The sequence below is a fragment of the Arvicanthis niloticus genome, chromosome 25 (assembly GCF_011762505.2).
Source record: "Arvicanthis niloticus isolate mArvNil1 chromosome 25, mArvNil1.pat.X, whole genome shotgun sequence".
In the NCBI taxonomy this organism is placed as follows: domain Eukaryota; kingdom Metazoa; phylum Chordata; class Mammalia; order Rodentia; family Muridae; genus Arvicanthis; species Arvicanthis niloticus.
Window position 1 is genome coordinate 29492303 of NC_133433.1, and position 16455 is coordinate 29508757.

The 16455-nt window shown below is 39.3% G+C and overlaps 1 protein-coding gene across 3 annotated transcripts in view; it reads left to right on the top strand.

The window, feature by feature from the left end:
• The window catches only part of Jph1 (junctophilin 1), an 81153-nt gene extending 71003 nt beyond the window's left edge, over nucleotides 1-10150 (top strand). The window contains exons 4-6 of one of the 3 annotated variants that reach the window (XM_076924293.1): nucleotides 458-1092; nucleotides 7612-7707; nucleotides 7867-10150. In XM_076924293.1, coding sequence (XP_076780408.1) covers nucleotides 458-1092; nucleotides 7612-7692 — 716 coding nt within the window. In that variant the 3' untranslated portion in view covers nucleotides 7693-7707; nucleotides 7867-10150. Of the gene's footprint in view, nucleotides 1-457; nucleotides 1093-7611 lie in introns of all 3 variants that reach the window. The other 2 variants (XM_076924294.1, XM_076924292.1) reach the window with 2 other exon arrangements.
• Nucleotides 10151-16455: the final 6305 nt, after the last annotated feature.

A 16455-nucleotide genomic window follows, 5' to 3' on the forward strand; every position in this document is an offset into this window, starting at 1 on the left:
AATGATTAAAAGCCTCTTAGCAGGCTCTCCCTGTACAGTGTAGATCTCTTTAAACTGCAGGTCAGACAAAAATTAAGCTTATTTCTTTATTCTGTGCTTTAATTATCCTACCTATATGGGGTAAATGAGTTTCGTTGGGTTTTGACCAACATGAGTTCTGCTCTACGCCAAACAACCATGTTCTTCAAGTAAAAAGTATCAGAAATTTTAGAGAAGTATAAGATTTTTCTATCTTTGATGGTATCAACATACTATAAAGAGTGGCAAGTTTTGAAAGCATTTTTCAGTAATAATCCTTTCCTTGCACACTGAAACAAGTTCGCACCTTATAGGTATCTTCAAAGGGGGAGGGGAGGGAGCTGATCTCACTTAACAAAAATAATAGTCACCTAGATTGAAAGCCTTACAACTTTTTTTTTAAATCATTTTCCTTTCCTTTCTGTTCCTTTTTTCCCAGGCCCTGATTATATCAAACAAAGATTTCAGGAGGGGGTTGATATTAAAGAAAACCCAGAAGAAAAGGTCCCAGAAAAGCCTCCGTCACCAAAGGAATCCCCTCATTTTTACCGCAAAGGCACGACACCTCCCAGGTCTCCTGAGGCGAGTCCCAAACAGAGCCACTCTCCCCAGCCTTCCTCCCCGAAGTCCACAAAGACACAAAACCCCAGCTCAGGGGCAAGACTCAGTCAAGACAAACAGAGCCTAGCTGAGGAGCAAGTGACAGCCATTGTCAATAAGCCCTTGATGTCAAAGGCTCCGTCAAAGGAATTGGTGTCTAAGTACTCTGGCCGCCACCATGTCCCCAACCCCAGCAACGGGGAGCTGCACTCTCAGTATCATGGCTACTATGTAAAACTGAACACGCCCCAGCATCCTCCAGAGGACAGGGAGGATGACAGCAGAGTCGGCCAGTCTTCCTCAGCATTGGTACCTAGACTGTCACCTAACAAGTGGAGTTCCCCTAAATCTGTGACAAAACCAGTTGCCAAAGAAAGCAAAACTGAGCCAAAAGCAAAGAAGTCTGAACTTGCTATACCAAAGAATCCAGCAAGCAATGATACCTGCCCTTCTTTGGAAAAAGAAGCCAATTCTGTAAGTCTTGCATGAGATTTTCCCTCGGGTTTATTCAGGGAGTATGAGATGGGTGGTTTTATGTCTTGACCACATCTGGACAGACAAAGATCCTCAGTTCACTGGGTTGTTTAGAGTAGAGCAGGATATGTTTGTAGCTCATGATAGCAAAGAGTTCTCTGAGCAGAAATCCTGTGCCTACTCAGCCAGCCACTGCAGATAATTCAGGTAGGACTCAGGCCTGGCCAGCCCTGTCATCTGTTACCAAGTGTTTATCAATATATCTTGGTGAACTTCTTAATTACCGACTCAGTGGCTCCTAGAAGGAAAACATGCCCAACTTCCCTCAGCCAGCACCTTTCTGCATAGCAACTAGAAATTCTGAGCCTTCCTTTGGCCCTTTACACAAAGGAACATCACTTGCAGCCATTGTAAATTCTCATAAATATGCAATTTGTATATTACTTAATGAGCCAGGCTCTGCAGCAAGAATATTTTTCTTCCCAAATGAGTAACTTTTACAACATAATTACTTTATAATGCATCTCCAGATGCAGATGTTCCTAGATTCAACTGTCTAGTAGATGCCAGCCATTGTTGATGAGTCTTAAACAGGTTAGATTTCTTTAGTCTAGTAAACTGTGTTATTGATGAATGTCTACTAAGTGTTCCTTGACATGAGGATGATTTGGTAGGTACTATATCAAACTGAGATTTTATCAGGTTCTATAGAATTTATAGGATCTGAACTTTTTTAAATCTTTATTTAAGTGAGTGATTTAAAATAAATTGTTTGGTTATCTTGGACATATATGCCTCTGGGTAGTCCTGTTCACTGTGAAATACAACTCAGAGAGTAAGACACCACCACTTAATGGTACAGGCAATTTGAGAAATACGTATTTCTGGAATCCTGGTCAAGAAGATTATAGACTCAGTTTCTTATTTTTGTTACAATTACTCATAGGGTAAAAGAAATACAATTCATCTTTTGAAGTAACTTAAGCTAATTTTTACTGATATCTTTATATAATATTGGTGGGGGTTTTTTTAGTCTCTACTTTTTCATTAGCTAAATATAAAGTAATCAGATCCAACCAGATTAATAATGTCCTAAGAAGCAACTTCTGTGAAGGTAAATAGCTTTTAAGACAGGCTAATTTTTAAGATGCTTGAATATTTAGTAGGTATTTGTTGTAAAATGTTTGAACATTGATATACCTTATTATCTGTTATTATAATTCCACCACTATTGATTCATTGTATGAAACAATCAGTTCTTATTACACATTCAACATGAATATTTATAATGAATAGGGCTTCTTGTATATATAGTATCCATTTGCCTGATTAATAAGGGGTGGATCTAAACAGTGCTCTTCCAACTACATAGCATCTTTGCCTACCCAATAGGATATTTAATTTCCCACATGCCACAGTGGAATCATGTGCCCAGCATCCCCCCTCATCAGCCTATGATAAGGAAAAAATATTGCTATAAACCTTTCTTTAAAGTAGTACTGTGTGCTGGTAAACACATTACCGTTGTATTTTTTAAAAGCATAGGTTTTTAGTAATGTGTAGAATTCTTCATTAATTTATCTATTCACTTTACATCACAATATCAGCCTCCCCTCCCAGTTCCCCCACTCACCCACCCTCATCCCCCACCTATCCCCATCCCTATCCCATAGCTCCTCCCCTCACTCTCCACTCCTCTTCTCTGAAAAGCTGGAGGCTCACACCAGGTATTTTGTATAGGTTCTTGATATAAGCCAAGCAACTTCCAACTCAGGCTCACTGATCAAAACCCAAGCTGCATATGTATGAGATGGCCTCAGCAGCCCTATATCCCTTGAACTTGAGGCTTCCCCCTGTGAATGACATTCCAGTCTGAGGAGTCAGATTGACTGGCCCTCAGTGAGAAAGTGGTGCTTTCCTAATGGCATCAAGAAGCTGCCTTGTATTCCTCGTGCCAGCCCTCATTCCTGTAGTGACACATGACTGTTAGAATAGTTCGTGAAAGAACAGTGGAGTGCTGCCTACAGTTCTGAGCAATTGAGAGCACTGTACAAGTTCAACATTTATAACGAACAGTTTAAAATTCATAGAAACATTGACACAAAATCAGGCGTGTAGAGGATGCCCATAATAAATCGACCAGTACTCTGTGTGAACAGCAGGGGAAATGTTATGTTCTTAATGCAGGACTGAGTGACGTTAGTGCTCAGAGAACATTATTATTACCATTATCAGTGGAATAGTAGATGAAATACAAACAGCTCATAAATGGCTCAGTAGATTCCATTTCTTTATGTTCAGCCTAGATAAGTAGCTAGAAAAATGTAGAAAATCTTCTGAGATACAGATTAACACTTAAAGGGAATTAGTTACTTATTAGTTATTAGTTAAGCATGAGAAGTTATTAGTTATTAGTTAAGCATGAGAAGGTAGGCCCCTGTAGATTACATTCCTAACTTGGGCATGATATCTTCTCATCATTTGACAGCCTCTGTTTTATTTTTCTAACAGCCTGAAGGTTTCTTCTGATGTGTACTTAGTGGCTGCCTTCTTGCTGTTTCCCATCACACCTGCCCCAGTCAGTCTGGGGAAACAGGAGTAAGCTTCTCTTCATTTTGCTATTTTAAGCTACCACTGGCTACCATAGCCATATTTATGAGACTTCACCTTAAAGTTTTTCATCTAGTAGCCTGTCCAAGGTGTCTGAAAAAAAAAAAAACTGAGGTCATAGCTTGGTACCTGCCAGTTAAACACAACATCCCAGATTTTCATTCTTACCTGCTGGCTATTAGAGCCTTCCATTGCTGGTCTATGTTCATTTTCCCTATGTGATGTTTAAAAATAGCTTCATAAGTGGGGCTATACTGGTAGGCTAAATATGAATGTGTATTAGAGCATAGACAGGATAAGTATATATATGTGCGCTGAGTAGGAAACACATAGTATATATTTTTCATTCTGGATAAAGCATTTATTTGTTATTCATTGATGCCGGATTATAAGTACAACCCTTTGAAGAGATAGTTAAGCTACTAAATTCAACCCAAGACAATCTATAAAGCCCAGAGTACTAATCAATTCAAACGAGTTCATATAAACACACAGCACCTTACCAGGATTTATGAAATGGGAGTTAATAGGGCTTAAATTTTTTTTTTCTTTTTGCTGAGATTGAGTCCAAGACCTTGTGCATGCTGAAAAGGCATGCTACCATTGTGGTACACAGTCCTGTGTTGTCTTCAAAGACACACTATGATTCTGGATCCTAGGTCCTCTCTGGCCATGAACTCTATACAGGTCTGTTCTCACCCAAACTTTTCTTCATCCTTGGTGCACCCATTATCTTGGGGAGGAATTAAATGTACTACCCCCAAAGAATTGACACAATCCCAAACTGCACACTTAAAAACAAAGTCTAACCAACACATGAATCGCCATACTATATATTTTATGCTCAGATGTGATGTTGAAACATTATCTAGTATTTTGAGCTCTAAGAGTTTCTTTGTCTTAAGTTTGCCCTGGTTGAGAAGCTGCATAGATTAAAACTCACCCTTTATTGCATCTGGCTTCATGCTGTACACCAACCTAGCCTTGAACTGATAGTATTCTTCCTGTGTCAACCTTCACAGTGCAAAGATTGCAGGCATGAATCGCTGTGACTATTCACCTAGTTATTGAGTAGTTGGAGGGTAGTAAGATTTTTCTGTTTCTCTGAGAATCGAAAGATATAGGTAAAAAATGTTACTTTGCATATCTTCATTAGAAATTGTTTTTTAAACTAAAGTCTGAGCTTTTGTAGAGATAGAGAAAGAAGCCTAGAGTACCCAGTGGACAGCATGATATTTAATTCTGCCTCTAAAGAACCTAGATTCATAAATAGTTTGTAAATATTCTAATACACTTATCCTCATGATGTCCTCTAGTATGGAACTAATAATATCATGTGCAGAACAAATAAAAACCAGGTGATAATCTACTTAGAGATGCTTAATCTACTGCCTAGCATTTAAACCCTATTTTTTTCTTCTATGTACTTGGGGCTTAAGAAGTGGGGGTTGCTTCTCTTCCCTCAAAGTGCCCTGTTTTCAGTCCCCAAGCCCCAATTTACTAACAATGTACTTGCTCTTCAGTGCAGTGATTGGAGAGCAGCACCTGGAGAGGCAGTGTGTTCTCCTTAAGTTCTGGCTGCGTGAATGAACTAGACACCACAAGAGTCAGGCACCGGGTACATAGTGAAGAGGAGGTCAAAGCCCTTGATGCTGTGGTAGGAAAATGACAATACAGCAACAGATGGCAATAAACTGTGACAAGTGTTATGACAGAGAAAGAACAGGGCACCATGACCTCCACCAGAGAGCTGTGGCCCATGAACACATGGGGTAGGATGTCCTTCAGTCAGCCAGCAGTAGGTAGCCTAAGCTGTGCCCCACCCTGGAAGATGAACACTTGCCCAGACTTCCTGTTCCCTGTTCAACCCTGTCACCAGAGAAAACACAATCAATGTCCCTGTAACCTTGTTTCCACACAAACTTATTTGGTACTCAGAATGTGACTGTTTCACTTAATTAGAACAATTAGTTTTAACTAGAAAGGTGGCTTCACAGTTAAGAGCATTTGCTGCTTTTGCAGAACACCCAGGTTTACGTAACAACACCCACATGATGACCTGCTTGTAACTCCAGGAGATCCGACACCCTCACTGGCATCTACAGACCAAGCACACACATGGGCACATGTAGATGACACAGAGGCTCCTGTAGTCATAAATAAGCAATGGGGGACTATGGAATGCTAAACACACAGGGTTGTCTCTTTAAAGGGAAGTATGTATAACCCCTTTTCTCTCCAGAAGACTGGAGATGGATATGGTTAATAGCCTCATGACCTTTGCACTCTGTGACTGAGACACTAGATCTTCCCTCAGACCTTTGTCTTCAGCTGATCTCTCAGTTAATCCATAGAACCCATCTTTTATGAAAGATGTTACTTATAAAAAGTTTTGACATGATCAAATCTTAAGTTTTGTCATGCACACAAAATTGAATTAATTATCTCCAGGAAACTTTTTTTCCAAATTGTGCTGTGTTTAAAAATGTCTAAAATAAACTACTTAAGGTCAAACTTTTGAAGTTTTAAACATCTACTGAGTCATGTTCAACTAAACTGCTTTCTTGCCTCTCACAGATCAGCATTCTGCAGGCTACTACGTATATAGAGACCACCCGACACACACACACACACAAGCACACACACACTCATGCATAGGCACTAAACTGCCCCCCCCTTCCACAAACACATAGAAACATTTAGCCAAAACACTCATACACATAAAAATAAACTTCTCAAAAGTCAATTAATTTATATTTGACATAGAGGCATTCTAGAACACTATCTAAGAATTGTGTGCTATTTTAATAATATTTTTGTAAATACCAAGATCTTATAATTCTAAAAAAAGACAGATTCTTTAGGTACCGCCAAGCCTGACTAGCTAGGCCATATAAGCCTTCCAAATAAAAGCTTGATGACCTTGGGTTATCTAGTACTTATTCTAGTAAGCTTTATCAAAATAGGAGTCTACTGTTGGTTCAATACACTTGAGTCTACAGTGGCTTAGTTATGATTCAAGAAACAAAGAGTTAGACGTGTAAAAACTTATATTCTGTAAATATTCAACTTCCCATTTGTAGGAAGGAGGGAGTAGAACTCAGAAGGAGGCCCAGAAAAAAAAAGCAAGAGTTAAGCTGAGGGCTGAGCCTCTAACTCAGTTGGTAGAGTATTTCCCTAGCATGCACAAAGCTCTGAATTCAGTCCCCTGCCCTACATAGACCAGGAATGGTGTTGCATATCTGTATCCCAGCACAGTAGGAAGCATACACGGTAGGATCATAAATTCAGAGTCATCCTCAGCTCCATGAGTTCAAGGCTGGTCTAGGCTACATGAGACCCTATAAAAATAAAAACAGCTCCCTGAGTATTCTGAATTCTTCCTTGGAGAAATTAAACCCTCTGGTTTCATTATTTTCTAACAGCTTTGATGAGGGGCTGCTCTTCTTTTCTGACTCCTTCACTTTCTAAAGACAACTGAGTCCCACTACCTTCCATCTCCTTTCCAGTGATCCTTCCCAGTGTAGGAGATGAATAGAGTACATTGTTACAGAAAAAAAAAAAAAAAATACTGAGATAGGGTCTCATTATGTAGCCCTGCTAGTCGAGAACTCACTATGTAGACCAAGATTAAAGGTGTGTGCCACCTCACCCAGCTTTAAGACACTTTTTAACTTAATTCAAATCTAGACTAATTTTAAGTGGAAGTTGGATGGTGACTTCATATAAATGTAACATTACTGTTTTTAATTCATAACTTTTGGAAAGGCTGTTATCTTTCATGCCTTAGTTTCTGCCACAATGTTTGTATGCTTATATTTCTGCTAATTGGTTCTGGTGATGGGTTTCTATCAAGCAGCCATACTGACATGGAAACATTGTGCTTGCTCTGTTTTGTTTCTCCTTTAGGGCCCTAATTCCATCATGATTGTCCTGGTCATGCTGTTGAATATTGGGTTGGCCATTCTTTTTGTTCACTTTCTGACTTGATTGGAATTAGGAAAGGTAAGCATAGCCTTAATTTCTATAGAGAATTATAGTAACATCATTTTCTCCAATTCCAATTTACAATGTTTTTTTTTAAACAATGACATTGTCCTTCACTTTAATTTTGAATGTGACTCAGTATGGTTACTTATTGCTATAACTGTTCTGACCCTTCAGTGAAGTCATGCCAACTAGTGGAGTTAGCCCACAGTTCTGCCTTGGTGTCCACACCCCAATCAGACTCAGACACAGGCAAAGAGGCTTGAATTGGGATGGGATCACAAGAGAGATGAAACTTGGAGAATTCAGCCAAAGGATCTTGCAGGTCCCCCAGGAATGCTTTGTGTCTTTGGGGTCCTCTGGGAGCTGAAGCACACAGCCATGTTGGAAAGCAAAGCTTAATAATGATTCTTTTTTAAAATCTGCTGAAGAAGCCCCATCCGGCGAAGTTCTTGGCATTGGCTACTCCATCTGTCCTAGCAGAGTATGACTAAACTGGAAATGTATGGACCTGCAATTTTTTTTTGATGGAAGTCAACAGCTGCCTTACTATTTTACCATCTGACGTTTTTAGTAGGGAGCTGGGGAGAGAAGACTGCCAGAGGAATGCAGTCTGAGGATTGTGTTGCAGTGGGTGTGGTTCCAACATTCACTCCTATCTCATTAGAAGAAGTAGGTAGCAGCATCACTCAGCGGTCTTCTGCTGTGACCTGCTGCTCTAACATCTCCTGGAATGTTCTGGAAGGGAATGTTTCATTTGCTTGTGCACGACTCTGCTCATTTTTGCTGTTTATTTAATCATCTTCCACCTGCAGTTCTGGCTGGATGAGAACATACAGGTTGCATCTCAAGGAAAAGCAACAACAAAAGACTAGTTAAAAATATATATATAGTGTTTATTTTAATAGCAATACATTGTTTTCATGTTGTTTATTCTTTTTAAACCAACAAAATGTTATTTATCTTTAAAATATAGTGGTCTGAAGGTATTATACCTTCCAAAGAAATAATTTAATTTTAAATATTTTTAACATCATTGAGGTGACTTGTTGACGCACTCAGGAGGTGCTAAATTTTAAAAGCTGAAAGACGACAGAATACTAAGAAGTCTAGTCAAAATGTTGCATGGATTGCAGTAATCAGTGGTTAAGGGTTCGGTTTCATTGCTGACGTATGTTACAACCAAATAAAATCTTGTCAGTGGCTCTGTTAATTCCCATGAAAGTTAAGCAAGATCTATTAATAGCTACTCTTCTCTTTCTCCACCCCACCCCCCAACTTGAATTTTGGTTGAATGCCTTCAGGTAGACAGTAAAGCTTTGTTAAGTCACTGCCCCTTCTCTGCCTTCAATGTTTTTCAAAGTTGTTTTGTAATAATATTTTAAATTTTAAAGACTTAGAAGTTTTATTTTAAATATTTGTCTTTTGCTGTCCTTTATCATTCTGATGTTGATTTTTGTTTTCTATTATATAATTTACTCAGAAGCATGCTTACCTAGGGAAACTACGTGATCTTTATAAAAAATAATTATTTAAAAAGAAATCAGGATAGGAAAGGTATGTCTGAGTCTCTTAAAGGCATTACCTTGTGGAGGGGGAAGTCTTTTTAACTTTTATCCAGGATGTCATAGTGTCTGCCAAGTCTCTCACTTAGGGGCCTTTGCAGAGCAGAAGAGATAGTGTGTGTCACTCCCTGACAACACAGGTGAGGACCTCATGCTTTGTCACCTACAGGGTCGTAACCTAGTAGTGGTCTCTGCAGAAGTGCAATATGTTGAGACTCTTGGGTATGACTAATATGGATTAAAGAAGAAGGCAGAAAGAGAGCAAATGAAAATAAAATTACAACTTGTATATTTATTTTTTACATTTTGCTTTGATTTTTAATTTTAGGGAATCCATTTTTACTCAAGAACAAACTAAATCTGTCTGTCGTCTCCACAGTCTCTCTGCCCCTTCCTACCCCTGTAGCTCCTTATGCTGGGAAGGCTGGTTTTTGTTGTTTTTTTTTTTTTCTTTTCTTTTATAAGAAAATAGAATATTTAATCTTATTAAGTGTTTATTTAAATGTGTAATGCGTTGAAAATAATGGGTAACATGGAACTACAGGATGTTTATAAAGTGAGCTTGTTGGCTCCATTTATAAATATATATATGATTTATAAGCTTTTTTAAAACAAAGCTCAAATTGTGGGTATTTTTCTAAAATGTGCACAGCTGTATTTTCCATGAAGGATCTTTCTAATGGGTTGTTATACTGTACTCGACATTTTGGACAGCACATGAAGTCTGCCAATGTACTTAATAAAACATGACTTTGTTTATTTAAAGTTTCTTGCTGTGAAAAAGAACTCCCTCCCTACCAGCGGGTTCCTTAATTTATAATTCTTGAAACCAAAATGTATAATGTACAGTTTGCATAACTGTAACTGCCCTAATAAAAATGTTGGTTATTAATAAAGTTGGAGGTGTCTTTCCTTTGTGAGTAAATTATTGGCTGGGGTGTGGGGAATGTTAGAGATGAGGGTATTAAAAGAGAGACCTTGCTTAGCAGGTGAGGGAGCTTGCTGTCAAGCCTAGCAGCCTGAGTTCAATCTCTAGAACCCACAGGGTAAAAGAAGAGAACAGAATCCTGAAAGTTGTCCTCTGACCTCCACACATAAACATAGCATGTGTGCGTTCACACACATGTGCCCAAAATTAAAGCGATTCAACATAAAAATTACAAAAGATATGTGCTGAAGAATTAACAATAGAAGTGGGGGTGGGGGGAGCCCAGCACAGCCATTGGGCAGAAAGTAGACACACTGTTCCCCTCTGTCTCCTTGCCTTTTATACTGGGACTTTTTTTCTTTTCTTTTTCTTTTTTCCTTTTATTTTAAATATATTACTTTGTTATGTAATATATCCTAATTATGGTTTCCGCTCTTTCTTCTCCTCCCATCCTCTCCCCTCCAATCCAGATCTACTCCCTTTCTGTCTATTAGAAAAGAATAGGCTCTAAGAGATATCGTAGATAAAACAAAATTATCACATCTAAGTTAAACAGGACAAACCAACAAAAGAAAAAAGCCCGAGAAGGCACAGAAACCACAGAGGCCCACTCGTTTGCACACTTAGGAATCTCATAAAAACACTAAACTGGAGGCCATAATGTATACTCAAAGGACCTAATGCAGGCCCTGTGCATGCTGCCTCAGTCTATGTGAGTTCGTGTGAGCTTTGATCATGTTGATTTAGAGGGTCTTAGTTTTTTAGTGTCTTCCATCCCCTCTGGCTCTTACACTCTTTCTCATTCCCTCTTCCTCTGGGTTCCCTGAGCTCTGAAGGGAGGACTTTGATGGAGACATCTCATTTAGAGATGAGTGTACCAAGGTCTCTCAGTCTCTGCACTCCTGGCTGTGGGTCTTTGTATTTGCCATCTGCTGCAAGAGAAAGCATCTTTGATGGCTGGACAAAGAACTGATCTATGAATATAGCAGAATATCATTAGGAGACATTATATCACTGTGGTATTTTCGGGGGGGGGGGTATTTGGTTGGTTGGTTGGTTGGTTTTGTTTTAAATTAGTAGTATTTTGATTTACCCTAGGTCTCTAGGCTATCTAGTCTCTGGTTCTTGCTCACCCAAGCAGAGTCAGATACAGGTTCTATCTCTTGAAGTAGAACTTTAGTCAAATCAGTTATTGGTTGATTACTCCCACAGGCTTTGTGCCACCATTGCAATAATATATCTTGCAGGCAGGACACCATTGTAGAGCGAAGGGTCTGTGGCTGCCTTGGTATTTGTGTTTTGTTTTGTTTTGCTTTGCTTTGCTTTGCTTTGCTTTGCTTCACTTTTGGTAGAGTGAAGAATATGCCCCTGTATCAGAGACACTAGGACATAGGGTTGCAGGATATATGTTGGTACTGGCTCAACTTCTCCATGTTCAGTGAGTTGTCTGAGTATTGTCTTCAGTGATAGGGCCTTGTTCTCAGCTTGTGGAGAGCAACTTGTATTCTTGGCAACAGCCTGAGTTGTTTGGGAGTTCCCATGGGACTCCTTTAACTAAAAACTCAATTAGGTGTAACCCAGTCACATCACTGGAAGCTTTATATGAGGACAAGAGGTACAGTTGTGACTCTGTCTCCACCATTATTTGGCAATTTCATTTAGATTGCCTTTTATGTGTATATTTTAGGAAGTTTCTGCGGTAGCTTACATACTATCCCTCAAATGCCCCTGAATTTTTAGCTGTTTCTACTTGTATTCCCTCCCACAACTCCCTCTCCCCTTTCCACTTAACCCTTCTGTTTCAACTCCCACCATAACTATGTACATCCATAACTATGTATTCTAGTTCTCTTTCCTACCAAGATCTATCTGTATCCTCTAGTCTTTTACTCTAATACCTAACCTCTGTGGTTCTATATATTGTAGTTTGGATATCATTGACTTAACAGCTAATATCCACATATAAGCAAATACACACCATGTTTGCCTTTCTGGGTCTAAGGTACCTAACTTAGGATGATTTTTTTTCTAGTTCCATCTATTTGCCTACAAATTTTATGGTGTCATTTTTTTAATGGCTGAATAATACTCAATTCTGTAAATCTATCACATTTTCTTTATCCTTTCTTCTGTTGAGAGACATCAGGGCCATTTCCAAAGTTTGGCCATCCTGAGTAGAGCGGCAGTGAACATGGTTAGAGCACGTGCTCCCGTGGTAGGATGAAGTGTCCCTCGAGTACATCCCCAAGTGTGGTATAGCTGGATCTCAACAACAGATCAATTTTCATCTTTTAAGTAACTGTCATGGTAATTTCCATAGTGGCTGTCTCAGGTAAATTCATAAAAATGTGAAAAATATTGAGCATTCAGTAAAATTCGTATTTTCTTCAGATAAAAGCAATAAAGTCCTATTTCAGGACTGTATATGTTACAACTTTATCATTTATGGTACATGGTAAAAGAAAAATAATCAAATACAGGTTTCACTAGCTTGAGCAGTAAAGGCAAACACAGTGGAAAGAGAGGTCAAAAGTCATCTAATTTTCTCATTTTCTGTGGGTGCTTGGGTAACTGCATCTAACTAGTACAGCAAGAGCCTAATGGGCAAATAGCTCCTTCTAAAGTTGATAAAAGACCAAAGAACTGCCAGTGGCATTTTAGGAACAGCTTTATCTCCTGTAATCTCAGCACTTGGGGGACTAAAGCAGGATGATAGAATTCAATTACTTTACTGAGCTACAGTAAAGTAAGAAAAGGCAGCTTACATCTAGTGATTGGGTCAAATAAAAAGGTACATTGAAAGCTATCAATTATATAAAAGTATGCAATTATCACTTAAGACATACTTTGCATTATCATATGGCTGAAAGCCTATGGGGGCCAAGGAGAAAAATGTGGTTTGAATTAGGATAGACTTGAATAATTTGTCCTCAGTTGGTGGAACTGTTTGGGAGGGATTAGTTGATGTGGCCTTGTTAGAGGAGAAGGTATATCACTAGAGTTATCCCTTTGAGATTTCAGAAGCCCACAAATTTTCTCTCTCTTTCTCTCTCTCTCTCTCTCTCTCTCTCTCTCTCTCTCTCTCTCTCTCTCTCTCTTTCTGTCTCTCTCTCTAAATTACGTTTGTGTATGTGGACCAACTCTTAGCTACTGCTCAGGGCAATGAATGCCTGCCTATTGCCCTTGATTGTCATGGACCCTAACCCTCTGAAACTGTAAACACAAAATAAGCTTTTTTTTCTATAAGTTGCCTTGGCCATGGAGTCTTCTCACCATAACAGACAGTACTAAGACTCTGATTTGCAATGATTCATATGGCATAAAGGATTTGGCATAGGGTTTCACTCCTCATGTGTACTGTGCCTTCCTCAGTATTTCCTTAATTGGTGTTTGATTTTCTTCAATTAAAATGTCTGTGCAGTATAATCTTCTCTTATTTAGTGATAACCCTGTCCATTGTTTTCTTTAGAAATCAGTTGACTAATCTAGAATATCCTAGCATATCATAACATATTGCTTTGTCCAAATATTAACAATCCATCTATTTTTGTGTTGATGATCTAAAGAATACCTGTTACTGAGGAGACAGTCCAACCTCCTTGATACACCTCCCAACTTTTCAGAAATTATACCCCTGTTGTGTGTTCACTACAAACCTGCAAAACCTCAGTTCTGCATTGTTCCTAACCATAGTGCCTTACGTGTCTCCCAGGCCAGTTGCATGCAATGTGGTTTAACAAATAGGTCAGATAAACAAGGCTATTACTTCAAATAGAGAGGTGTAAGAAGTTGGGTAAAGGAGATTACTCAGTGGGTAAAGTGTCACAAAAGCATAAAGACCTGAGTTCAAATCCCCAGTACCCACACAAAAGCTAAGCCTGGAAACTTATGCCTGTAACTCACCTGGGAATGGGAACAGAGACAAGAGAGTCCTAGAGAGCCCCTGGCCATCCAGTCTAGTCAAAATACAGAGTTCTGGGTTAAGTAAGAGAGCTGTCTTTAAAAAAAATTAGGTGGAAAAAATAAAAGCAACTTCATGATGACCTGTAGCCTCCATGTGCTCACACATAGACATGTGCACCTACACGTGCACACACACACACCACAGATGAAATAGAGGGAAGGAAGGAGGAAGAAAGGAAGGTCATGAGTTCAGATATGTTGGCATCCTATTTTCTCAGATGCCAAGGATTCATTTTCCTTCAAGTCTTCCTGTAACTTATCAGCTTCTCTGTTCCCATCAAGCTTGTGTCTCTTACAAGACTTTTTTTAAATTTACATTCCAGTTGTTGCCCCCCCCTCAGTCCCCCCTCTCACAGTTTCTCATCCCCCTTGCTTCCAAGAGAGTGTTCCCCCACCCTGCCAGGCCTCCCCCTTCCCTGGGGCCTCAAGTCTCAAGGATTAAACACATCTTTTCCCACTAAGGCCACACCAGGTAGACTGCTGCTACATATGTGTCATGGGCTTTGGATCAGTCCATGTATGCTCCTGGTTGGTGGTTTAGTCTCTGCAAACTCCCTGGCACTTGAGTTAGTTGAAACTGCTGGTCTTCCTATGGGATTACTCTCCCTTTCAGCTTCTTCAGTCCTTCACCTAATTCAACCACAGGGGTCTCAGACTTCAGTCTAATGCTTGGGTGTAAGTATTTGCTTCTGTCTCGGTCAGTTGCTGGTAGGGCCTCTCAGAGAACAACCATGCCAGGCTTCCATCAGTAAGCACATCACCGTCCTCCACATGATATGGATCCCAAGTTGGACCAGTCATTGGACCCAAGAATTACTATGGTATCTATGAAATGAGAACCTGAATGGGTTGTTGTTGTTACTGTTTGTCTGTCTGTCTGTTTGTTTGTAATCAAAATTTCAGTTTACTCTTTGCAGCAAATGGAAAATTTGTATGTATGTATGTATGTATGTATGCATGGTTTCATTTTATATATGGCTCATTTTAACAAATACCTTTTTTAGCTTCAATAATTTTTACTTTGCCTTTAAGTACATATTACATATTTAATGCATGCAGTTCTACCAGCCTATGGTCATTAAGAATCAAATCCTGCCTGAAGGAATGTCCTCTGTGTATAGAATCCTTGTAATTCATACAAATCAATGTGTTTCTTCACAAAGGCTAGTGGCAGACAAAATTCAAAGCGATGGATGGCCATCAGAAGGTGCATTTGCGCCTGTGGATGCATCTCACACGAGAGGCTTAGGACTGTGCTGAAGACTCATCAGACTGAGTTTGCCATTAATGCTTGATGCACAAAATGAATGATAAAATGATACAGCCAAGGTATATGAGGAAAGAACTTGGCAAAGGTCTGCCTACTGATGATGCTTGGTGACAGGAATGAACCGGTGCACGGGGCCTCAGTATTACCATCAATATGTAGCAAGTATTAACAAGCCTAGTTTTTAGATGCAATTGCCATTGTTATGAACACAGGCAAATGGTTGTGGCTTTAAATAAAAATTAGAATCTATTTCTGGTACTGCTTCATAACTGTAGTTTTTCTACTGTTGTGAATCTTAATGTAAATATTTTTAGAGATGAAGGTTTAACAAAGGTGCCACAACCCAAAGGGGTGCACAAATATATTGAGCACCTGCCTTCATGGACATCAGCTCAGCTGCATAAATGATACAATAAGGGAAAAGAAGACTGAAAAGCAGACATTTATAGCAACAGAGTATTTAATGCTTACAGTAACTTAATGAGCTAATTTTTTCCTGCTTGCATAAAAGAACACCAAGGCTCAGAAGATAGACAGGACTGCTTTATAATAATACTCAGCTGCCAAGTTGCAGACCCAAGACTCACAGCAAGGTACCCAAGTTGCATCACACCCTGGATGCACTCTATTCTCTGTCTCAGGCAGCTTAGATTCTGTTCTCCGGCCACTAAGTGGTTAAAACATCAGGCACAGTTAGAGTTCTTTTGACTGCCAGGCTAGGAAGGTTGAGTTTTTGGTGTTGATGCAACATGACATTAATATCTGAGGTGGACAGTGATGCATATTCTGTTGGTACATGAATAAGCTGTTTTCAAATACATGTAGTAGTTTCTCAATAGACATTTCTCTCAAACCAGATAAGATGTTGGACTTCATCCTTGTAAGATTTGTACACTCGGATCTTTTGCTTTTATCAGAGAGTTCTCACATTCCTCAGCCTACACACAACTCCCTCTGTCCATCTGTGTAGATTTTCTCCCTTGCTTTTGAATGGTTTTTAAAGGAAACGAAGCATCATTAATGACGACTATGGCGTTTGC